Here is a 27280-nt window from a genome sequence, read left to right on the forward strand (position 1 = left end):
AAGGGGGCTTGGACAGAAGGCGCCCAGCCAGAAAACAGCCTGGGGAAAGAGAACAATTAGAGGATAGAATAAGGATGACCCAAACCCTGCTCACAGAGATTCCAGGCTGGTCTGTCTTAGCATTCTCTCCTCTCCTGCTTTGCTCTGATGATAAAGAACAATTTGGCTGAGAAATTGATTTTGCAAGACCTTTTCTCATCTGTGCAGAAGACGCTAACTCATTAGGACTTCACAGGGCTTGCCAGGACTGGAGGCAACAATTAGTTTGTTGGAGATGTCAGAAATGGCCACTGAGTTTTGCAGGAAGAAATCCTCTGTGACATATTGGTGCTGACAATGCAGGCCAACAAGGAGGGAGCGACAGACTCCCAGAATGCCCAGCTGAGCAAAGGAACCTTTGGGTTGCATTAACCCTTATATGTGAGTGCCTTTGAACAAAGTTCCTTCACAGACTACCTGCTGCAGCCTGGAAAATCCTATTACTGACTGCAGGGCGACACTTGGGAACGCTCCACCGGGAAATCTGTCTCCCTCAGCAAGTCCCGGAGACAGGACATCGAGTTCTCTCTCCACATCCTTGGCTCTTTCTGCCTTTCTTTCATTCACTCTGACTGATTTTCTCTCTCCCTTGTACTCTTCTAGACTCTTTATCCATCTTTGTTTCTCCTCTGTCTCATCTATCACTCTTGTTTTCACCCTGTCTACTTGTCTAGTTTTGCCTATCCTCTTCTCACAAACTAGCCCCTTTGTGGCTACGCATAAGCATGTTTTAACTCCCATTTTCATCCCAGTCACCCCTATCTCTCCACTCTCTCCCAGAAGGAGAAACACTATCTATTCCCCACCATCTTCGGATGAGTGAGTTGCATTTATCTGTGGATTTAAGGGTAACTGCCAAGCGTGGAGCTCAGTCCTCTGCCCAATGTATAATGCAAAACACATGACCATACAGTATAGAGCAAGTCTAATCCAATATATCGAATAAGCATTCCCTTTTTATTGCTCAATTTACATGTCCAAACAATGAACAGAGCTGTGTATGAAAGAGATATCCTGCAAAATCTGCTGTAATGTAGTTAGAAAAACATTCTTGGAGTGAGTGTAAACAAGAAATTTAACTCTGCAGAACACAAATGACTGTGGCAAACAGTATGTAGCATATGATGCGGTATCGAAAGGAGCTTGCAATTTTAAGGACATTCACAGGAGCATAGCAGTTTGTTTTGTAGCCATTATGTACAATTACTCAATAACTAATTGCTTTCATGAATTCTCTTCCGTGTTATTGTGATCTAGTTACTTTTCAGTTTTACAAGTACATATAAAATAAGCCTTGACTATTTGAAAAGATAAAGTTCTCATTATTTAGGGGGAATGTGTAAGGAAAAGCATGTTTATTCTGAACATAATTAAACATACCCTATTATAATTATAGAATGACAAAAATTGATGAACTGTATCATTATTATGCAACCTGAAAGCAATTACAAAATAATTATTGACCAGGATGTGATCCTGGGTTATTACCATGGTAATTAACCCCATTAAATACAAGAGCCACTCTAATTTAAAATGTGACCTTCAAACACTGTACAAACTATTAACAAATGCACACTTACTTAATTGGCACTCAGTACAATAGTAGGCCAGTTCTGCTTTTGATTTCAAAGAGATGCCATCATGAGCAACTGGTCTCATGTGTTTGGGCAGGGATGTGGAGGTCTCTAACTCACAATGAAGAAAAGAATATTCAGATCATATGTAATATTATGTTCCAGAAAATAAGAATCATTACATTTTCTTTAGCTTAGAATGACCCTTTTATATTTATTGTACATAGGGATGGGTCCCCATCATGGAGGCTACCACGCTGAGCTGCTATGTTTTTTACAGTAGCCCAGAATGGACAAACCACAAACTGGCTCTAGAGCGTGTATTTCATGTTTTTGCATTGACGTAGCAGCTTGGAAGATCATTCTTGGAAGATGAAGAAGAAAATATTAGAAAAAAGAAGAACCACTGGCATGAGTTTAAGAACTATAATTTGAAGAAATGGAATATGGTAATATTTTAACATGAAAAATTAAGACAGTGTGAATCCCCATTGTCAAAGAAGAAAAGACATGAAGAAACGGGATAGGCAACATCACAAGACAAGGCTAAACATTGGTGTGGCCTTTTCCAGATGGAAATCCTTGATGAGGGACAAATGTTTCTAGAATGATGCTGAAAGTTGCCCGTTTTCTGCTGGACAGGCAATTTAGCCTAACAAGTAAAGTTAACCTAAATATAGGTTTTGGTTTGATAACTTTAGCATGAACATGGCCAGTGCTGGGTAATTCGCTGCAGTCAAGTAAGCCACCATTAGCTTTTGCCTGTCAGTCAACCACATTTAATTTCCAAATGCACAATCTGTCCTACATTTACGGTAATCACTGTGAGGGCTGTTTAATAATGATGTTTGAGAGCTTTGCTGAACGTTGCAAGTTGCAACCTCGCCACTACATGTCACTAAAGTTCACACACTGCACCTTTAATATATTGACACCACAATGTTAAAAAAATTACAAGCAAAAGTGCAGCAGTCAACATTTCACTAAGCATGACATATTATCTTTTATCTTTTAATAAGTGGTGTTAGCAAACAGTGCATACAACATTCTCCCTCCTGGAAAGACCTGATGATTCTTCCCTTCTGTCAGTCATTTGCTCCCCAGATATCTTTGGCTTTTTGACACATCTGAGGGGAAGAGACAGGGCAAGCTTACAAATATTGACTTTCCAATAACATAAGAGCGCATGGCAGCATATCATATGGCATGAATTAAAGTATTACGACATAATAGAGCAAAGTCGGGGTTAAGACCTCACTGCTGCCACCCGGGGCCTCTGCTTTCTCTCTCTAAACCTGGCAGCTCTCTGTTCTGGGCTTGGACATGCTCCACTCTAATTGGAGCAGCAATATAGAGTAATTGGAAGAGGGGCACAGTGTTACCATGCTGAATGTGGCTCACCTCACATTTTTAGTGCTTAGCCCAGTAATACACTCTCACACCAGACTGCACCAGCCCATAACCCACTGAAAAGTGTCAAAGAGACGTAAGAGAGATGTAAAAAATGAATGAACACACATACTGCACACACAGAAGTGCACACTCCATAAGGGATCCATGGACACATAAGGATATGGAGACTGGGACTGTGTATAGGTTATTATAGCCATGAGAGAGTTAGGGAGAGTCTGGCAGAGGCTGAGAGGACAGAGGACCTTGGCTTGTTCCTGTTTGCACAGCTCTGACCAGAGACACAGAGAGCAGTTTTGTAGAGTAGTATTAGCTCTTGATTATTTGCGTTAACCGCTACCTAGATTTACTGCCTGGGTAATGCGATCTGATTGGTAGTAAAGCACTAGCAGTAACTCGGGGCAGGAAAACCAGAACAGGGCTGCTGTTCCCTCTCCATTTCCACGAACTGGACCCATAAAAAGCTTGCAAGCTCTGCCCTTGAGACATTTGGAAACAATCAGCAGTGTGTTTTAAGGGAAGGCCCTTCCCCTATCAATCCCCCTAGATAAGGTGTCTATGAGCCTGACTCTGTGGCCCTGCACAAGGAATTCATCACCACTGTTTCCTGTACACTGTTTAGGGGTCCCCTCCTTTTCACCGCTATCTGTGCAGGGGGCACAGTGTGTGTGTGTGTGTGTGTGTGTGTGTGTGTGTGTATCTCTAAACCATGTTGGCTAACTGTGAGTATGCATACAGATTCTAAACATGCTGTGTTGTTTTGTGTGTGTGAAAATGAACAACACTTTTTGTATTTTGTGCCCAGGTAAGCTGTGTAGACAGTGATAAGGTGCATTTGATTTGAATGCTCTTAACTTGGGTGGAGTCAGTAGCTCTTGAATATTTCCCTCACTCCTTTCCTAATGTTAGTTTATAACATTCACCACATTTCCTGCCTAGAGTTGTAAATTAATAGAGTACCGTAGAGATGACATTTTTTTGTAGGCCGACCTGGAAGTTAGCATGAGGCTGGTTACCTCAACAAGCCACTCACACGTCTAACCTTAAAGTGCCAATGGCATGCTTTTCTGTGAATTATCATCTTAAACATGACTGAAAGCTCAGAAAATAAGGTGTACCTATGTTGTTGTACCTATGCAAAAGCAACTTGGTTTATACAAGTCTCACAGATTCTCACTTTTTCCAACTATATAAAGTCTTAATCTATATTTCACAGATTTCCTTGAATGGTCATTATCTCCTGGCTGTGCACATTCATGCAAGAATGCCTGACTTCCACGAGTGCCATTTTAAAAGTGGAATTTTTTAACAGCATGCAGTTTTGTGGATATATTTTACCTCCTGCACTATGACCATAGGATGTGAAGAAAAATATAGGGCCTGAGGTTACTGCATGTCTGGTAATGTTCATCTACAGGGACTCGCTGTACCTGACTGGGTCTAACCTACTAGCAGCCAGCCAGTGGAGCACCCCGTAGTGGTGAATGATCAGCTGATCACTGGTTTCCTCCGGAGCAGAGTACCTGTTTGTTTTGACTGCTTGAGGCCAGTGTGTCTGCCACATGTGATGTGTTGTGGGTTGGCAAGAGGATTCTAACAATCCATTATGCTATCGGTGCAAAGCTACATGTTTGCCTGCAACACGAGGGATCTTTTTGGGGAAGACATCACTTGTTGGATTTACCAACCTTGGAACTACTTGAAGAGGAATGACATTTCCACTACTTGGTGGGACTTAATAGTAAGTTGGTAAGTTTAAAAAACACATCTTGCGTGTCTGTTAATGCCTTGTTTCTGTAGAGAGAATTGTAAGACTGGAGAAGTTACTATGTTTGCATTATGCCAGTTAAAATATGGAGTTTCTCAGTTACTTGCTTTGTTTAGAGTGTTTCACATCTCTTTTCATTAATACATATATTGTTGTTTACCTATCTATGGAGGACAAAGTCTAATTAATTAATGCTGTTGTGGTTCGTTGTGCTGTCCACTTTCTGGCTTGAACATGTCTGGTAGGATTTGAGGTAATGTCATTGTCAAAAACAGGTTATTTGTCAGAGTTTTCTGGTTAATGCATTGTCACTGACAACAGGAGTTGTGTGCGTTCATGAACTATCCTCTCGTTTTCAGGCAGAAGCTCTCCTTGTGATAGCGGGTTTTACATTTCTGAAATAATTACAGACTATTTGAAGCTATGATGGGTGCAAAGCTAATCTAGAAGTACAGTACCTAAGATTAAACATTAAATGGCTGGAAATGAGCACGCCATGGGCTCTTAAAAATGCTTTGAGGGAACATAAAAATGTAATTGTTGGGGTGAATTTAATTAAACCTTGTAAACACTGTAGCACAGAAATACCTCAGAAATCATGGCTTTGAGAGCAACTTTAAAGCTCCCTTGTTCCTGTACGCCTTGCAGTGTATGTCTAGCTCAGAACATCCAGAGTGCCATATGTATTTGTATCTTGATGAAGAGTCAATGCACCTGCCTATAAATTTTGTTAAATCTGTGGCTATCTAGACATGTGTCATTGTTATTGAATTTGCCCTGCATGTGTTTCTGATCAGATCAGCCTCCTTTATTCAGTTCATAGTGTTATATGTGTATTGTGAGTGATCAGCTAGTCAGATTTTTGTCTGCATCCCGACAGGTCAGATACAATGGGGCTACAAACATGCCCCCCTCTGAGCTTTTCAAACAGGTGAACTCCTCCTTCCTCATCCCTCGTTTTCCCGACCTCCTCCTTCACTCAAACAAGTCGTTCCATTCACTTCAGATCTAATAAGGCCCATGACCTTTGCCCTGCTTGGATGGACCCCCGACAAGAGCCTCCTTCACCAGGTATTGTGCTGCTGGCTACACCTTCTGACTGGCAAAGCCCCCACTCACGCCCGCCTTTGTCCTTCTGCAGTTCACTCTGACTTTGTTCAGTTAGTTAACCTAGCTTCCCCTCCCTGCTGGGAACTCAGACAGAGAAAAAGGGAGGAGGAGGAGGAGGTGGAAGAGGAGGGGGTCACTGCTAAGGAATGAAGGGTAAATCAAAGTTTGTATAGATTTTTTTTCCATCCTCTTTAACTGAGAGTAGGCTCCAAAAAATGGGGGATTTGACTGCTCTCATGTAGGAGAATCCTCTCACACTTTGTCTGTCTTACACTCTTTGTTTTTGAGTGTCTTGTCCCCCCTGGCTACCTTCACAAGATTAGAATGTTGCTTCCACCTCTTAGCACACACACCTTCACACATGCAAACACACACAAACTGTCTCACACCAGCCTCAACCAGCATCCACAAACAACAGATTAACCCAAAGAAAGGAATTACCAATCAACTGAGAGGCGGGAACATGGACCTGGCCCGGCTTGTTTTGTCCAGGGGCTTTTGAATGGACATCCTTTCCGTTCAAGACAATCAAGCTCCAGTAACACTGGTTGGGGAGCTCATCTCCCTCGCAGACAACAGGAGAGACAAAAGCAAACACAGACACACACAGTTGAAGGCGTTATGGGGGCTGTTTTAATAGTGGAGAGGCTGCCAACCCTGCACCAGGGAAGTTAGTGGCCAGGGGTGTTTTGATAGCTCAGCAGGTTTATGCACATGATGTTTACTCACCAGGATTGGTGCCAATTCAATTCAATTCAGTCAATTCATATGTTAATTGATTACATTGTTAAGAAAATTTATAAACTGTTATTTATGACTATTAACCAGATAAACCTGTCTGGTTTGGGTCTCAACCAGTGTGACTGGTTGTTGTGACACATGTATACATAGTAAAATATATAAGGTAAAAATGTATTTCATTTAAAAACAACCATTTTAGACATTTGAGATGTAGATACAAAACAGAACACTACTACCAGACACATACAGGATGATTTGTTGAAAGCCTAGATTACTTAAAGCCAAAGTATTTTCACTCTCACTTCCAGTGATGACTGTATATGGCAAATATTGTATGGGAAAAACAGGTATGGTTAATTCTAAGCAACTAAACAGTTTACTAAAACTGTAAAACATCACTGAGGTTGTAAAAAAAAAAAACCTGTGCTTCTCTGGCCACTGTGAGACATAAATGAGGAAATGTGATGCAACCAATTACAGTTGTTGCGGTCTGCGTTGCCATGATGTGCAGTTAGATTCCTGGAAAGGTGCAGGTCAGGCTGCAGGTGCAGGGTACAAGGGTATGCAATACCTGTCGTACCTATGGCGCAGATTCAATGCAGAGCTATAAATCAAGCTTTAGATACAAGTTGTGAGTTGAGGGTTAAGTCCAAAATGAATGTAATTCCGAGAAAACAGATATATACTATAAGCAAACGTGTCTCCAGTTGAAGTGAAAGTAAAAAAAAAAAAAAAAAGAACTTAGGTCAACCTAATTCTGTCCTACTCCCTCAGACATCAACTATCAATGTGTCTTACATGCAGAGCTCTAAAATCACTCTAATTACAATTAAAGAGAGTATACTGTAATTAAAAACGGTGTTTGCTCTTAAAAGACACAAATCAGTTTCATGTCAAAAACAGTCTACATGGTGACATTTCCTTCTTCACACTATCAGCTCTCACACAACAAGTTTTAATGGTCTTTATTTTCTTCTTTACAATTCATTAAGTGCCAACGGGACCTGAGTGTATGCTGTGAACTGCTTCTTTATTATTACACACAGTGTCTCAGCAGCCAGTTAGTGCTCTTCTCATGAGAGAAAACAGGTCCCACAATGATGTCAGTGCAGCCGCTATGTGGTGTTGTGCAGCACAATGCACTGACAAGCGGCATTCACATCACCTTTACAGACGCAAGACTTTTTCACTTTGAATTTCTAAAAAACTATATGTGTGTGAAGATGTGTGTCCATTGAGAAGAGCGTGAGTGACAGAGAGGTTCATCCCTAGTGCCTGCCTTTCTATGCACTGCTGTGGGCAGGGCCATCTCCACTGACAGTGGATGGGATGTGGCAGGGGCCCAGGGATTAAGGGGCTTTTCGCCAGGACTGAGAGTGGCTCTTTCTCCCTGTGACAGAGAGAGGTGACAGGCCGTCAGCACACATGGGACAGGCAGACAGCCCAGCCAGAGACATCTGCATTCATTCAGGACAGCGGCTTATCCGTGCACAAAAAAACCACACTCCCTCTCCAAACGCCCACTATCATTACTCTAACATTTTATCTTACACACATATGCATGCATATACACACATATGTGGACACACATGTGACACAGAGACACAAAAAACTTGATTTCAGGACCAAACTTTCCTAGAGTTCATACTCCTTATGGAAATGGCAAAAGCAGTAACACTATAAGACTCCGTGAATCTTTAGCATGTTAGATTTATTTTGTCGTGTCTGGTGTTTAGTAAATGACCATCATGTTCCTGCACCATATCCACAGGTTGTGCAGGCTAAAGTTTAATCATAAGATATTTCTAAAATGAATTTATTCAAAACTGTAATAGTACACAGCAAGAGCACCCAAATAATAGTAATTAGCAACAGCATACATATTTATTTTTCTCAGAAGATCATAAGAAAAGCAAGATTTGCATTTGACAACAGTTTAAAGGATAGGTCTCCTCCTATTAGACCTATCACCTGCCTCTCCTCCTTCCATCCTCTCATCCTCTCCTGACCAGGAGGTTCAACAGACAGACAGAGCTAGGACTGGCCCTGCCCAGCCACCTAATCCTTTACTCCCATTCAGCATCACTGCTAATCTCCTTCACCACCTCTCCACTCCTACCACCACTGCTATCGCCTCCACCTCCACCTCTCACTCAAGAGGTGCACAAAGGCTCTAAGCACCCCTGTCCCGCCCCACTCACAATCCCACCCCTTCTCGCACCCCTAACCTGCTCCGCCCATCGCTCCTACAGCAGGAGGCATGAAGCTTTTTAAACCCAGGACCCATAATCCCATGAGGCTGTGAGTTTGGGTGAGCCCAAAGGCTCACTGAGTGCTGGATAACTCTCTCTGGGACTCTCTGTCTTATTGTTGCTGCTGCTGAGAAGAGGACAGACCTAAATAGAGTTTGAATTTCAATGTGCCTAATGACTTAGAGAGAAAGAGACAGCAGAATATGGAGTGGCGGGCATCCAGGCGTTAAGAGTATTTTTAAGCAAACCATGGAGATTTACTGCTGTGGCCAAGTGCAGGCCACCTCATCCTTATTCTGTCACATGAAAGATTAACTTTTTGGATTTTATTATGTTGGCAAAATTATTGAATAAGGGAAAAATTGGGAAAACAAACATTTAACCCTGTATTATTTAAATACATTTTAGGCAGTTACATTAATAAGACCAACTTTGGTAGTAAAGTGAGTAATCAGCTTTGCTTTGTTTCAAAATGCTTGTTCTTTTATTATTAGGATTAATTGTCCTTGTACTTTAAATAAAAATGAAATTTAATAAACCCGTTAGCATAAATAAACCCAGTTTAGTTTCATATTACTTGTGAATTTCTTGAATTGAAAGTAGTTGGGTTTTTGGGGGAGTCCTTATGTTTCTGTATGTAAAACATCTATCTGCTTATCAAATTTAAAAGGCTTTGGTTCATTCTCTTTGATTCTTCATCCTTATTCACTTTGCTGCCTGATGCTTGACTAATACTGACACATAACATCTGACCTTAGAACAAACAACACAATCCACTTTAATAAAAATCATAAACTTACTAAAAGTGCTAATAGATTTGTCTAAACTCTCAAAAACACACAAATACATGCATGCACATGAACACAGAGTGAGGGTATGGATGGTGGAGTGTCTCAGCCTGACAGACCCCTCACTGCTGCCTCTCTGCCTCTTATTTACTGAAGCTATCTTTCCTGTAAGTCACCATTCCTGTATTCATAAAGCATCATGGACGCCACAAATCACTCTTCCCCTTTATGAATAAAGCCCCCAAATTTATGGTGATGGCGCTGAGGAGTGGTGGCCTCCCTGGTGACAAACTTCCTCCAGTCTGTCACCACTGGTCTGGGCTGCTCAGGGCCCTCCATCAAAAGCGCCAGATGGGAGCGCCACTTTATCGTTCCCCGGTCGGTGACATCACCTCGCTGCGCCACACAGAATTGATGATGAAAGCAAACATATCTATCTTAACTCACATTTACCAAATCAATTTTATTTTTACAGACCCTCCGCAGACTTATTGGCATATTGACGGTTTGCAGGTGAGAGGGAGGGTAACCAGTGGCTGAGGGTAATTGGGTGGGCATGGGAGAGTGGGGGAGAGGAGGGGGGTCAGGAGGGCTTAATGGTGTTTACCATATTTAATGCAGAGGGATGTCATCACTGAATATCCATTCTGAATAATGTGGTATTTCATCATAAATTCTTTACAACTTATTTACTTAATGGAAAGAGTTATGGCTTGCTGTCAGCACGGTAATTAAACACTATGATACAGTGCTGCCTCGCCAGGATCCCATCTTTCCCTTCAACCCCACCCCCACCCACCTGCCCCCAGACACACACACACATGCACAGTCACATCCCAGCTCCTCAGCTTCTTAAATAGATATTATTATTCAAGCTCTCCATAAATTACTGCCAGATTAAAATTCATGAAACTTTTTTTTCCTCTCTCTCTCTCTTTCTCTATTTCCTTCTCTGGGAAAAAAAGAATAACCCAGGGAGCTTGTTCAACTGGCTATAAATCTCTTTGGGAGGGACAGAGACTTTATTAAGAAGTGGGTCTTTATTAAAAAGTTTCATGAAAATGAGCAATAATGAAGAGCTTTTTCTCTCACTCCAAGTTCATTTCAGTTTAAGAGAAAGTGTATTGTCTCAACTGGCAGTTCATAATGAGGGAGAACTTGTTTCCTGGAGAAATGTGACCCAGAGTCACAAAAAAAAAAAAAGAAAAATATTTGGTTTGGTTCAAGCCAAGACCACTGAGTCAGAGCTGATGGTTGGAGTAGTGCACTGTGATGCAAGCCCACTGAGCATCAGTCCAAGTCCAAAACTATTTATATGAGCCGAATGTTGATACTTTACCAGCATGCTCTCAGTTGACTTTAAAGTGCAGCATTAAAATGGGTTTAAGCGTTAGGGATAGTCTAGTCAGAGAAGGAATACTGTATTTAATTATCTTCCTATTTAACCCAGTGACTTTTCACTTTATGAACTGCATAGTCAGCAGTTATTAATGAGCTTGCTCTTGTCCCACAAAGGGACAAAAGCCTGAATACAAAAGACTAAATCAAATTCAAATTCGATGGGGTCTATTTCAGGAGACTAAATGAGGCTGATGCTTTGCCAGTCCCTTCCTCCTGCTCCATAAAATTGAGCCAGTCTGACACTGACTGAGACCACATCTAACCTTTGACCTTGTCCTGTGACCCTGCCTTCGATTTTTTTGGTGCCAGCTGACCAATATGTGATTTGCCAGTGACTACACTGGGTCCCTAACTGGGATGAAGAAGGAATTTATGGTGCTTCATTTCATTTGAGTTAAGAGTTAAGAGTGACTCCCTTTCTTTTGGTGGCACTGAGCTAACATTACATCACTGGGCAACAAATGACAACAACAGCCTTGTGGTCACTGAGCTAAATGTGATCATGACGATATGGAAGGAAATGAAAAGCAGTCTGATGCACATGCTACAGACTAAACCTTGCCAAGGAAAATCCCTCTTCTCAGAAAGAATGCTATTATTGTGGCAAAAGCCTCCTAACTGCAATTTGCTTGTTTATACTTGAACCAAAGAATAATCTCACCCCTTAGAAGTAAAGGATATTCCTTTATTCAAGTTGCTGTCCTAAAACCACTGAACAATGTGGTGGACAATGTTATAAAATGCCTATTTTTCTGAATTCTTGTTATTTAACTGTCGCTGTGCAACAAGATTGATGTCTCAGTCATTTATACATATGAACGCACTCCATCTGCAAAGCAGTTGTTTTAGAACATGGTAAGAATATGCACAAAAACACTTCATTATGTTCCTACCTTCCAGCCTTGAGTGGTGTCTCGGAGACAAGCTCTGTGTTCTCCTTCATATGGTCCAAAGCGCTCACCAATGTTTACCTTTCTGCAGCTCCAGATGCCCAGGCCTCCACCTGCAACTGCTGACTCTCGCAGTTCAAAGTCCAAGGGAATAGGTAAACCTTCTTGAGGTAAAAAGATGGTCGGGTGCTGTAATGACAAGAGGTCCAGGGGTGAGGCTTTATCATTTGAGAGCGAAGGGGATGCTGGGTCCTCTGCCAGGGCTGAAGAAGGATCGCCATCAGAGCCACACGCATCATCTATGTTGTCAGATGGATAAAGGGTAAACTCATCATCGCCATCACCTGCAAAAGAAACAGTGTCTCTATGTGAGGGTTATGCTACAGTAAGTGACATCTTTGTGACTGCTGGATTATCACTAACTACCAGAGGCAACAGTTTACCTTTCCAGGCCAGAAACAGCTTACACACTGACAAAAGCTGCAAAGAGGCTTCCTATTTTCATCTTTCTTCAACTACAGAGAACAAATTATTTAAACATACAAAGTGCACTAACTTGTTCAATTAACAGCAGACAATATTATAGCTCCTACAAGAGCACAACGTGGGGTAAAGCTAGACACGGTTTGACATTAACCATGGCCTGATGGCCAGTGGACACCATATATCCCCAGCAGGTCGCCTGCTGTGGCCACCAAGCTTCATGGGATCTCTACTGAGAACGGGACCCCATGTCTCAGTTAGACTACCTGTTTAAATAACAATTAATAATGCACACTGCACTTTGCCAACTCAACTTTAGCATTCTACAAACATCCCAATTCATTCGTACCTTTTAGTTCAACATTCTAAAAAACTACAAACAGTAAAGTTAACGAAACTTCAACACAATCATTACAGAAGAACCAGAAACAAAAAGACAGGCAATCAGTGTGGAAACCTGAACCAAACTTGACAGAACTCATCGGCTGGGGTAGGACAGAAATTTAGAAATTATGTTCATGTCCTGGTTGGGTTTGAACACAGGGGTCAAACTTTAGGCTAGATGGATGGATCACTCAAATGTCTGCTTCATTTAGTGATAAGAGAAAAACACTGCAACTGCATTGGGTTCAAGTTGGGTTTGGACATTATGTGTTATAAGCTTGTTGGGTCCTTGTCGGGTTCGGATGTCACACTCCAGGGCAAGGGTCGGGTTTGGACAGAAATATGTGGCCTGATCCAAGCTCTAATGACAATGTAGGAGTGAATAGAAGCAGGAGCTTAAGTGGCTAGAATATTGCTTATTGCTTAAAACATTTAGTGTCTATCCCTGCTAGAGAACATGAAGTGAGTTCATTTAATCAGTGGGTATGTTTCTGGTCTAGGAAACACCCAACACACACATTCATTTGTACCAAATTTTAAACCACAATTTCTCAAAAGCAGGCTTTTGCAGGTTAAAAAAAATAAAATAAAAATATCCCAGTAGCATATATATATACAGTAGCAACAAAGTATGTTTGCCATTTGGTTGAGCTGATGCCAGTGTGGGTGAGCAGGGTCTACTCAGCATTGTACTGCTCTGATTGTTTTATGTTTCCTTTTCCTGAATTCTTTCTCCACTGTACAGTGAAAACAGAGGGAAGTACATTGGGGTTAATTGTGAATAGAGTTACACAGGACATAGACATATGACCCTTGAACCCACACTGGGCTTCTTCAGACTGGCACACGTGGCTGTTTGGGCTTGATGGTCAAAGACGGACTGTATCATTCACAGTGTTGACACATTGGAGCCAAGTATGACTGAGCTCTTAAAAGTTGAAAATGTTTGTTTCCAAAATGCAGCTAGGTAGAAAGAAGTACAGAAATCACACAAACAGATTTATGTGCAAAGGCAGGCAGGCAGGCCAAAGAGCACGTTCACATACAGTCAAACAGGTCACCAAACAAAAATCTGACAGATCTGAAGATAGAAAGCTAATGAAGATGCCAGCTAGGTGTCACAAGGCGAGACAGGTAGACAAGCCGGAAGTGGTCCGGAAGCTGCTGCTCCGCCAGCATGCATCTGTGGTGGGTTGGCCCTAATGCAGACCGACAGACTATGGGCAAAGGGGGCTCTGCTAATGAGGGTCCCCAAACCCATCTCTGCACTGAGAACATTCCTGAAGGACTGCTTGTGTGACACTGCACTGCTGTGCCGTCAACTATGGAACCTTTGATTCACACACACACACACACACACACACACACACACACTTCCTGTTCACTGGCCATAAAGTAACCGTGACTCTGATTGACTAAATGGGCCACTGTCATTGGCCACAGGTGGTCATAATTAACTCAAGACCCACACAAAATCAACTTCTTCATGTGTTCTCACCTTTAAGCCACTACAGATTTTGTAAACATCACTTGAAGTACCAAGCAAAGTGCAATGTATAAAAACATCCTTATGTGCAGCTTCCACTTTGGCAATGGTGGAAGCACAATATTTGATGAAAAGGAATGCAGAACTGTCAACTACTGCATAGGTAGTGCATGAGCTGTTTCCCTCTGCCAGTTAAGAATCATAAGCCCTGTCAAAATGTGTGTGCGCTGTGGGGGGAAAAAAATTTGTGTATCACCATTTTGTGCTGAATGTACTGAAGCTGTCTATTTCAGATACCTGGCTGCCTTTTCTGTGTTATAGAGTACATGTCTCTGTGTGTGTATTTGTCAAACCAAATCTCCAACTTAAGTATTTCTCATAGTTGTTCCCTGCAGCAATACCTGATCACAGTGTCTGTGCAGCTATTGTGTTTGACACACATTATGTGTGGGCCCAGGGTGTTTGAGAGGAAAGTCTTTTAAAGACTTTGCTGAGCTGGGTCGGGCATGAAACTCAATGTGGCTCTGGGAGTCCACGTAATGATTTTCAGCACAGAGACTGTGTAACGCAGTTATAGTCCTGGATATGAGGTTTGCCATATGGTAGAGGGACAAGAGCTTTTAAAGGTAACTGTATCCCTCCATTGCTGTTTCTCCTCTGACATTTCCCCCTGATGCTGGTCTCCAAGTTTATATTTGATTTAGACCAGAAATTCCCCTGATCCACTGGACTCAATGAGAGCATTGCAGCTCATAAACATATATGTTTCCGTAAGGTAAACGCTAGCCGAAAGCAAATATGCTATGTTCCGAGTTTTAAAAATTGTGGTTTCATGTGCAGATGATTGATAAGTGAAAGACCACAGCACTGCTTGGACGTGTGAGGCGGCGGGAACACTGCACACACACGGACAGATCTGTGTGTGTCTACTTCTGTGCGTCTCTGCCTACTTAAAGCAAATAGTGCTGTTTGTTTGTTCAGTAATGGACGTTACTTCATCCTTGCAAGCTGACGCCCTTCATCAAAGAGTGAGCTCTAAAAGAATTCTGGGTAAAGAGGGGAACTCCAGGTCGGAGCAGCATCAGGACTTCAAATGCATTAACACCACCGATGAGACAGTGTGATAGTACAAGAAAGCTGGCTGATGTAACAAAATAAGATTTAATTAGGATTTTAGAATAAGGAAAACAATATCTCCCCATCAAAATCTGTTATTTAAATAGAACAACCTATCGTGACACTTCGCATAAACACAGACACTGATGCACACACACATTTATATCCCATGTATTCAAATCCTCATGACAAATTCATTAATTTATATTAAGAGGGAAAACATTTGTTCCTGGGCCTGCTATCTGCATGGGTGGAATGATTTTCACCTTTGCCATGAGGTGTTAGGTGGACTCATACATCACACGATTACCCCAAGCAGTGAACAGGGCCGCCATCATCAGGGAGTGAATTAAAGATGATAGAAGGAGCTATTAATCACTGTGACAAAGCCCCTAATGGAGGTGTGACCCAGCCACTGCTGACGGGATGCCAAGGGGACACACCCACGGGACAAATGGATACATATGTTTACAGAGAGAAATAACCTACCTGTGGACACAGTCAGCCACCCCCCACCTCTACACTCTGCTCTCATTTTTGTATCACTGTCTTTCTTGCACTTACTCCATCACTGTCTTTTTTTTTAACAGGCATCTTATTTAGGTACATTTATTACCCTTCTTGTTTTAAGTGGTTAATTTTTATGTGTTATGAGCTTTTATACGAATATTTTGGCAATATTTTAAGGCACTATAATCTGTGATGTAGTAGTAAATTAAACATTCTGAAAATGGTATGTATATTCAAAAAAACGCTACGCTACTATTTGAAATAAAATGACATTTAAGTTTTCATGACTGCATCTCTGCTTATAGAGTAAAATGCTAGAGATGCTTCAGCAATGTAAGGTGTACGGTGAAGGCATTATTCATCCACTTAGCCCAGACCCAATTCACAAATCACTTCATCTAGCCAGATCCAGAGGTCTAACAGTTGACTGGTGGAGGTTTCAGTCACAAAATATGGAAATAAAATCATCACCTTATGAGGACTGGCCCTCATACTTATCTATAGACATCATTTGTTGTCTGCAATAACAGACAAATGGAACCAAGGGCTTACCCTTGTACTACAGGTCAAACATAATCACACATGATCCCTTCCATTAATCATCATCCAAGTTCTAAACCTGTACACTTCATCATTCCTCTGTTTTCTGTTCCTATTGCTACACCAGGAAAATCATGAATGTATAACTGTGCTGTTGTTCCAGACACAAGACATAGACCTATAGTTCTACCATAGTAGTAAGTTCATTCATGGTAAACCAAGTTAGAAGAATCTTTGAAGAATTGAAAATATGTGAGAGGCACTGAGGGGGCCATGGCCTGATTTCTGTTGCTGTATACTGAGTCATCTGCCTGGAGAAATGAGGTTTTCCTCAGGGAGAGGTAGGCACAAACATCACTGTGATTCAACTCAAGAGAAAATAAAAATAATTCTTTAATTTGGTTAATTTGAATGCTCTCACAGCTGCTGCCAATCAGGAAATGGCTGCTGTTGATTTGCTAAGCACTGTTAATTACAGTGCATCCATTTTTGCATAGATTCCCTCAGCAGGATGTATAGGAGTGTGTTTAGAGCCCTGTGCCCTCAGGAGAGGCAATAAGCTTCCTAATTAACTGTGTCTTTGTGCTTAACTGAGGCCTTAGTGCCGCTTTTGGGGAGTCTTTTGGTGCACCGGTCCATTGGGGTGGCTGTGGAACTGACTGATACAAACCACAAACATTCATTGCCTTAGGTGGCTCTAGTCATTAAATGTGGCCCCACTGTCCATTATTTTTTTTTCAATATCAGTTTCTTTGACCAAAATAATAAAATTACAAAGAACCAAATTTTCAAATAAATTTGATAGTGCTGCTTTTGTCTCAAACTGAAAAATAGCCATTATAGCATCTTAATAGAAAAGACGTGGATGAATGACTGAATGACTCTTGCTACATAAATTGCAATTATTTAAAAAAAAAAAACACATATATATAATGGGGTGTAATGTAATTTTATAATAAGATTTTCCTGTTGCTAACTGAATCCTGAAAAAGCTTAGATTTCCTTGGATGCAATTGTGGAACACTACATCAAATTTGATACACCTGCATTAAATACACTTAAAATCAGGATAAATCAATAATACTTCAGATAATGCATGTCTAAATAAATTGCCACACAAGCAGCTATATTAGGATTCTTCACATGCATTTGCTCACAAACAGTTGCTCACATTGCCCAAATAGTGTAAGGACACACAAGCCACAGAGTAACAATAGCAGAGCTGTTAACACAGTCTTAATTAATGAGAGCATTGTCTGTGTTTTTCACCCCAGTGTTAGTCAACTACTCCACATTCCAAATGGAAAACAGTCCATTAAGGGCCTTGGGCTGAGTTACCAATTAACATCGCACAACAAACTGAAACCGAGCTGAAACGAGCTGGTCCCTCTGTGTGCGCGCGCGCACACACACACACACACACACACACACACACACACACACACACAGGCACCTAATTAATTAGCATTAGTTGTGATTAATAATGAGGGTCCTTTAATGGTAAATCTGCAGCTCCAATGGCAGGCTGACACAAAAAAGGCGTCTGTGTGCAAGGTAGGATTTATCTAGGGAGCAGCTCGGGGATTTTAACATGTTTCTCACAGGCCTGACAAATGGCCTATTAATTATCTAATGTTGTCTGACAACAGCTGCTTGATAAAGATGTATGTTTGGACAGACTGAGGAGGGGAAGATACAGCAGAGGAAAGGAAAGAGCTGTGTGCAAGTGAGAGAGAGAGAGAGAGAGAGTGAGAGAGGAGTTTTGCATATAAGAAAAATAAAGCATGAGAGTGTGAGGGGGGGACTAGCTACTGAGTGCCACACATATACTCACAGAAGTCTTTACTTGATATATTTGTACTAAAAGACAAATTGTTTTGCTTCTACTTCTGTGGTTGTTTGGGATAATCAATATAAAGGATTAACAAACTACATTTATTTTTAATGAAATGCAAATCAATGAAGTCCTGATGAACAAAAAATATAGTTGTACAACACACACACATATGCTCCCAATTTCTGTCCTAAAACCACAATCAATATCATCAACCAGGAAACCTCTGCATCAGCCCAACCACTTTATGTCATTACGTTTCTGACAACATGGAGCATATGTGCCATCTTTCTCTCTCTACTCCTACTTCAATCACAATCCTGACTCTAATTTGTGGAGTTCATCTTCTGCCTGCATGTTGACAGGTGCTCCTAAGTAAGATGCCAGTTGCCAAACAATTTTTATGATTGTTTTAGCTCCACATTTGGCGTAATGAAATAGGATCCCAGCAGGATGCTAACTCAAGCCTGTCAAATGTAAGGCAAACAAAATAACAACCCAACATGCAGATTATTTCCACAAGTCACACATCAGCTAAGACTAAGAGGGAGGATTCGCAGAATCACACACGGATCCTGGGTTAGAGATGATGACAGAGAAGAGTGGAGAAAATGGAAAGATGGAGGGTAGTAGATAAGAGATGATAGTTTAAAATTGAAATCTCAGTGATTCCATAAGGAACAATATAGTGACATTTACAGTGGTGTGAAAAAGTGTTTGCCCCCTTACTGATTTCTTATCTTTTTGCATGTTTGTCACACTGTAATGTTTCAGATCGTCAAACAAATTTATATATTAGTCAAAGATAACACAAGTAAACACATCATGCAGTTTTTAAATGAAGGTTTTTATTATTAAGGGAAAACAAAATCCAAAACTATAGAGCCCTGTGTGAACAAGTGTTTGCCCCCCTGTCAAAACACTGGTTTATCGCACCTGAGTTCAATTTCTCTCAAATCTTCCTATTGCTAGAGCCAGAGTCATGGTTTCATGCCAGCTCTACACCCCTTCTTCTGAGAATTGTCTGAGATGTCCAGTACATGAACTTCTAGGTCACATTGACCTAGCGCACATTTCCTTTTTCTAAACATGAACAGAGCACATGAACTGTTCACATAAGGCTCAAGTTATGTCCAACTTCAAGCTTCCCATCTTGCTTGAGCATACTATCAGTAGATAATTCCCAAGGATCCTCAAGCACAAACATCTCCAAACAGTTAAGACAAGAGAAACAGATCTCTCCAAGACTATATAAACACTTAGCTCACCCTTACATGACTACTACAAATAATATCTATATCTGACCTACACACTATTCTATTACATATTACCTCTAGATTGGTACCTTATTTGTGTTTGACCACTACACTGGGATTTTGTTGAAATTTTGCATTTTTCAGAAATGTTTGATGAAGTCTTATATTATAATAGCTCCCTGCCGGAAAACAGTGGACTTCTCTCTCTCTGGGTTGGGACTGAGTTGCTGCCCCAAGTGCGGGAGTCTTAAGTATCTCGGGGTCTTGTTCAGGAGTGAGGGTAAACTCGAGCGTGAGAATGACAGGTGGGTTTGGGCAGCAGTAATGCAGATGTTGTACCAGACAGTTGTGGTGAAGGAGTTGAGCCAAAGGGCAAAGCTCTCAGTTTACCAGTCAGTCTAACCCTCACCTATGGTCATGAGCTGTGGGTAGTGACCGAAAGAATAAGAATGTGAATACAAGTGGCCGAAATGAGTTTCCTTTGAAGGGTGGTTGGACTTACCCTCAGATATAGGGTGTGGAATTTGGAGTAGAAGTTGCAAAATGCCAAGATGGCAGCCGCCATATTCATATTTTGGCTTCACCTTTGTATAGCAGAAGAAAGTGATGACACTGTCCATACTTATATAAAGTCAGTGGTGTGGGCTTTCAAAGCTCATTTTGATTGGGTTTTTGGATTTTGTTTTCCCTTAATAATAAAAACCTTCATTTAAAAACTGCATGATGTGTTTACTTGTGTTATCTTTGACTAATATATAAATTTGTTTGACGATCTGAAACATTACAGTGTGACAAACATGCAAAAAGATAAGAAATCAGTAAGGGGGCAAACACTTTTTCACACCACTGTAAAACTGGGGGAAAGCAGTAATTCTGAAGAAGTGAGCTGAGTGAGCATCCATGGCTGCGCCTCTCTATATTTTGTAAGTTTGTGCTTTCAGAAACATCGATTTCTGTATGAAACTGCATGCTTGAGTCAGCAATGTATGAGTGTAAATCATCTGCATATACACACACTTTTGAAATAATGATCTTGGCTGTTTTTTTTGGCTCTGAAGTAACGTGTGAAGAGATGTCACCAATCCTTTGTCTCTGACTCAGTCCCGATTCAGCACCCCCCAACATGTCATACATCCTAAGCTTTTGATTTATTTCTTCTGGTCACCTGTGCCATTCCATTCATTTATTTCCCTGTTCCTTCATTCTTATGTCTTTCTTTTTAGACAGCAACAACAGCAATACCTCCCTCCAAAGATCAGTAAAAGGTGATAAAACAATATGGAAAATAAATGTAATAAATCACATTTATTATACATTCCCAAATATTATATTATATTAGTAACAGTAAAATACATACCAGGGCAAACATGCATAGATGAGCAGTTCTCTCTCTGCCTCTTCTCTCTCTACCTCTTTTGATTTCATGTTGTGGCTAACTGCCATTGAGTCCTAATATAATTATGGCTCACAGTTGTGCACATTTGAGAAATTGATTCCTTTGATGAAATGTGAGCAAGGCAGGTCTGGGCAGAGCAGAAAGAGATGTATATCCAAAGTGGTCCCCCTTCCCCCCGGGCCTTTGGAAAGCCCCCTGGGTACCAAAGCGCCCGCTCAACCTGGCCTAGCCTGCCCCAGTTGTTAAAAGAAATGATAGCATATGTGCTTTGTTTAAGTTTGATGTCTTCATAATGCATTACACAATCAGATTGATTTGACAATTTCCATTATACTTGATGAAATATTAATGAAGGCCCGAGGATGGTAGTTCTTATCAAAGGGGGCGGATCTGCAGCACAGCTCTGGTCTGCAGTGAGAACGCCATCAGTCAGTTAAAGCTGGGCAAAATGGTACAAATTTTATTTTGTATTTTAAGCAACCAAGTTTGCATTGATTCAAATATATGACATGATTAATCAGGCACATCTGACTGAGATCAAATGCATGAAGCTGCACTGTATCAGTGAATCAATACCCTTGTCCTCATGTTTGTTTTGAATGCAACACTGAATGCAACAGAAAAGAAAAGCCTGGTAGGTATTGAGTGCATTATGTTGTTGGCCACCCTCCCAACTGACAATTTTCCATTGAAGACAATTTTTGGCTGCACAAATTTCCAGCTACGGCACATTAGTTTTAGATTTGCCTCAGCTGAAAGCTGGAAAGTGTCAACACAGTGTATACTGGCATCAGGTATAAATACACGTGGCTGTTTGTTATTAGTCTTGCATCTTAATTCGTCCAGTCAGAGGGTTGGATCATAGATTACAGTATCTACTTCTTATGACGTATGTAACCAATGTGTGTCAAACGTACTTACATCATGCTGTGTTATAAAATAAACAATAAAATAGTCCAGCCCTAAATGTTACCACTATGTCACGACCTCTCTATTTGCTTCGTACATTAAAAGACAAAGCAGCAAAACAAATAAATAAATCAATTAAGTAGTAAATTCAAGAGGTGAGTCTCCATCCTCACTCCCCTCTTTCTTGCATGGGATGTCTCACTCTTTCTCCCTTTTCTCACCTGCCTCCCCACTCTCCCCCCGTTCTCTCCATACCCTTTTCCAAACCTCTCAGCGTGCACAGCCACCCCACATCCATCACAGCCCAGAAATTTAAGGAGCCAAATTGGCCTCATCTGTCTCAATGCTGGATGCAGATGGAGTTTCTTCTGCTGAGGGAGGTGTAGCTAGTCACCCCTGCTGCCCCCAGCCCTTCAATCTACTCCCTTAAAGCCAAGCCAGCCTGCACCAGTCTCAACACTATAGAGCCACGTTATGAGGCCGACTGCTGGGATAAAGAGGGCATATCGGTGAAGTGACCACTACACTGACCACACACTCTAGCTGCTTCATTCAGGTTTCTCTCAATCACAGTTTCCTTTTTTTCCCCATTTAGCTTTCCTTCTTACTCACTCCTTCACTCTTATTTACTCATACTCACAAACACACACACACACACACACACACACAAGAACACAAGTGGTGGTGGCCATAGCGCAGCCTGCACTATAGTTACAAGCAGCATGGTCAAACCTGGCTCGTTAATAAACGCCCTAAATGAGGCAGCATGCATAAAACATGAAGTGCCGCACGCTGCCATAATGAACTGCTGCTCCATAATTGCATCTCAGAGCCGTAAAATGAAGACAAAATATTTGAAGAGGGATTCTGTCACCTCTCTGCAGACGCAACACTAATCACAGGCATTCTGCGGAGCCCTCAGGGTCCCCCCCTGACAGAAAGCAGGGGATAAATGCCCAGGGTGGCGACTTTGGCAACACCCTCCAACTAATGGGACATAATTGAATAATTGCTGATTAGAAAATAGAGAAGATGTAATAGTGTAACAGTGTCCAATGTGTTATCTGAAATGATCCCACTGGGAAGGAGAATATACTGTTTGGCACACAAATAAATGACAAAAAATATACACCTACTGATAAATTGTTTTATTAATTTAAGGGGCAGGTTATGTGACTGGAATAATTGTTGAGGGATAATAGATGACATGGTGCTAGAGCTGGAACAGTGAAAGTTTTGTTTGTACCTGTTTGGGGAACCAGATGGGTGAATATATTCATTCAGATGGACAATCTGGTAGTCATGGAAAATTAAACTGAACTGACCAAAAAAATTTCCATGTGTTTGACATTACATGATTATTCACTGAGAAACAATAAAACAACAAATATGATTAAAACACAAACTAAAGAGCAAACCCTAGAGACAAACACAGAGCAGACACATGCACACACACACACACACACACACATGCAGAGTGACAATTTCAGAGACAGGCAGACCTCCAGATGAGAGATTGGAGTCCCACCCGGGGGTGTCACCCAGACAGTTAGAGAGTTGTTGAAGTGACAGGGTGGCTGTGGTGACATAATGAAGGTGCTGTGGTTGTCACAGGGGGTCAGTGGTGATCACACTGCCCAGTTGGGGGGGCTGGGGACATGTATAATGAATCCCACCAATGACAAATGGTTCTCAACTAGAAGCCGAGGCATCTGACAAACTCAAACTCATCACTTGGACAGCTTAAACACACATAGGCAACAGCACAAGGACACAACACAAACAACAGATATTCTGAAAAAGTCACAGAGAAACATATACATCCTATCAACATATGGAATCTTTACAGTAGGTAATCACGGTGCTAATAAACCCGCATAGCTCTTCTGTCCTCTTTAACAAGCTGCTTTTCATTGAAGACTCTGATGCCATTAATCTGCTAGATTTTGTTTAATGAATTTTTTCTCTTTCCTCCAGCTGCCACTTGAAACTGTTGAGAAAGAGCCTTATTTTGCTGTTAAGGCACTACAGTGACAGGTCAGAGGTTATCAATACATTCATTGTTTGATATGCACAATGGGCAACACGAATTCTGAGCCCCTTCCCTTTCAGAAGTATTTGGAAACATGAGCATATGCAGACTTTGAAAATACAGCAGGCCTGATACTCCTCTAAGAAGCTGAATTCAATCAGAAACGAGGTCTGAGTATGGTAAAGAAAGAAAAACTAACTATTGGAAGGCAGGGGTATTTTTAATTTGACAAGTTGACCACCTACAATCAACCCGACATCCCCCATATAATATTTTTGGATATGAATAGGTTTTGTCTGAGGGTTGCGTTTCCACTCTCAGGGTCTGCTTGCCTTTAGCATTTCGCCAGCAGCAAGCCAATTCCACCTTAACTTTGTTACAGAACTTGTTACATACAATAACGTCCGTGGCTGCAGAGACTTTCCAAACCACAGTGCGACATGTGGAATAGACCGGGCATGGAAAGGTCCTGGAGAGGATGTTTGTTTAATGATTGTTGGAACATTCAACTCTGTGCCCCGAGCAAGAAAATCCCCCTCGAAGCACTGAAGCTGTTTATGTTATTTGTTATGGATGTCAATTTCCCTCTATTTAGGAGGTGATTTAAGTGGATAATACAGTAGGACTGCAATCTTGTGTGGGGATTGTTGTCTTCCTGTGTAATACACTACACATCTCTGTGTGGGACTCTGGACATGCAGTAAAAAGTATGGGTCACTGTCCAGACAGAAGGGCACTCAGCCTGAATGAAGAAAAACCTACCACTTCAAAACTGTATTTTAACATTTAACTGTTAAGACCTGGTGGGTCAAGACCACAGTGTACTGTAACTTGATTTTTTTTTTATTGTAATAATTTCATTTTCTTACCTGTCAGTTATTTTATATAAATGATAACACATGCAATGCGTGTCCTGACATTGCTGAAATATAGTAAACGTATTGTATGAACTGGTCAATTTAATGCATTAACCTGCTTGGATGACAAAGGTGCATTACAAAATAAAATTAATAAAAAAAAAAAAAAGAGAAAATGTGAAGACCTGCAGAATGTTTTATTTTTACTTGCATTTTATGTTTGTAAGAGAATGGGAGTGTGTGAGTGTCTGTTAGTGTGTGTGTGGATGAGGGTAGGCACTAAACATAAATGGAGAGTGACATCTGCCAAATGACAGTGAGATTGAGGTGGGAATGCAAAAGGACAAGGAAGAAGAGTAACATGACAGTAACAACTGTTCAGATTAGACAGATCACACGAGTATGCACGCACACATACACACTCAACGCAAAGCACATCACCGATCCTGCTCTGGGTTGGATGGGAAATAACGCCTCCTATAATGGGGCTCACTGTGTCATTCAGACAGATGAGACGGATCACAGAAATTCCCCGTTTCTTCTTCCTAATTCAAACAAACAGGGACTCTAAGCAGAGCCACATGGCCTCCCTTAATGACTGACATTTTGTTTAAGAACCATCCATAATGATCTGGTTTGAATTTAAATACGTGGTGTTTATTTCACAATGAGCTGCCAATATTCACCAATGCAAAATTCCAAAGTGACTGAGTGACTTGAGACTGTTGATTTCATGCTTTTTCTTTCTCCTTGGTTTTCCTGTTTTGTACATATTTGGAGCGGCTTTACTGTGGAATTAATGACAGATTGGCTGAACATGAACATGTTAAGCGTTAAGTAAAACAGATTATCAGGAGTTCTCTCACTGTAATGCAGCATTGTTTCTCGTTTAAATCATAAATCTCACCAAAACATGGGGCTTCTATTTCTCAAACTGAATTTTTTCATATTTGGCAACTTCACTTATCAGAACCCTTAACTTTCTGGCTCATTAATTATCATTTATCAGATTTATGTAAAAATGCAAACTTCAATTTCAAATTGCTCGATTGCAAACATAGAAAGTTTCAATGCAATGACATTACTTATCCTTTAAAAAAAATATAACATCAAATCTTAAAGAGGCAATGGTCAAACAGCTAAGTGCAGTGCAGTGCAGTCCTTTCTATGCCTACACTGAAAAAAAAACTGGGAAAACCTTATATTGAGTGGTGAAATAAAGCAATTAAAAATTACACTAGCACAAAGATTAAACTTCTTCTGAACCACTTCATATAATGACAATCCAGTAAAACACCCAAAATGGAAAGCATCCCCCAAAGTGTTGCAGCCAATTAATAATCACCTCATTTTAACCTACTGTGTGCACTTGTGCGCCAAAACTCAATCAAGGTCCAGTTTTTTTTTCATATTGACGGACTGCACAGAGTGGAAGAATGCAAACTCTGAACTAACAGTGCCAGAGCCATGTATATCGATGGAAATCAATTGTAATTAAAAGTGAACAAGTGTTCCGCTTTATACACTCGGAGTGAATTGGTCATTAAAAACATTTTCATCGGTTATTAGTTAAAGGTTTTAAATGAAGTCTATGGCTACTGGCCCCTTTGGGAATGAACTCAGTGCTTCCACACTTGTGGAGTGAATTTTCCTGTGCTTGCTTTATAATCAAAAGGCAGCCAAATTAAGTATCAAGCAATTTAATGTTATGTGTCACTCTCCAAAACAATCTGTATTAGAAGCACTTAATTAAACTTTCAAATTCAAATGTACTAATCAGTTTGTGGCAGAGTGGGCGCTTGTTTTTCCCCACATGAAACGCCACGGCTGGCCAGCCCGGCCCATTGCCTGCTCATTAACATGAAGGTGTGATTTGCATTTCCTGATGGACTGTTTCAGTTGTTAATATCCCTTTTTTGCTGTTACATCAATCATGGAAGAGGGAGGCCACCATAGGCCACTATTAACCTTCCAAATATGCCACAAAACAAATATTACAAGAGTTCACTAATTTGGAGATCAAAACGCCACTTGTCCATTATATAATTGAAATGAAGGTGGAGTGTTGCACTTCTGAAGAGCTCTATAATTACCAGCTGTTAATTGCACACTTGTGGTGTCTCACTTTTAATTAAAAAGAGCAGCTCGTTGCCGGATGATAAGCAACGGTGGAGAGGCAGCAGTTTAATCAACAAAGCGAGAGGAATTTGTTTCTGCTGTGGCCAGCGGCGGGCTGGAGAAATCTTCAAATAACCCAGGGAGATTAAAATGTGTCCATTAGGACCAGTCAGGTTTTATTTGGCGTGGCAGGAGCAAGGTGCATTTGAAGTCGTCCTGCTGCAGAGTGCTCGGCGAAGCGCGGTGGGGGGTGCGAGCCTAATCAGCTGGCCCTGAGCGCTCAAGTGGAGGAATTGGACCCTGCTGGTAGTGAGAAAAGGAAGAGAGGAAAGGATAGAGTGCACGGAGTGTGCAGGGTAGGTAGCAGGGAAAGAAAAGCTTTCCCA

The 27280-nt window shown here is 41.1% G+C and overlaps 1 protein-coding gene across 10 annotated transcripts in view; it reads right to left on the reverse strand.

Annotated features, from left to right (window-relative positions):
* mecom (MDS1 and EVI1 complex locus) overlaps positions 1-27280 on the reverse strand; it is a 148541-nt gene that overhangs the window by 78794 nt on the left and 42467 nt on the right. For 9 of the 10 annotated variants that reach the window (XM_020600343.1, XM_020600341.1, XM_020600334.1 and 6 more), the window contains one exon: positions 11977-12317. Coding sequence is in view for 7 of the 10 variants with exons in the window: in XM_020600334.1 (XP_020455990.1) it covers positions 11977-12317 (341 nt within the window). In the remaining 3 variants the exon portion in view is untranslated. Of the gene's footprint in view, positions 1-11976; positions 12318-27280 lie in introns of those variants that run through there. The other variant, XM_020600339.1, reaches the window with a different exon arrangement.

The sequence above is a fragment of the Monopterus albus genome, unplaced genomic scaffold (genome assembly GCF_001952655.1).
Source record: "Monopterus albus unplaced genomic scaffold, M_albus_1.0 scaffold46.1, whole genome shotgun sequence".
Taxonomy (NCBI): Eukaryota; Metazoa; Chordata; class Actinopteri; order Synbranchiformes; family Synbranchidae; genus Monopterus; species Monopterus albus.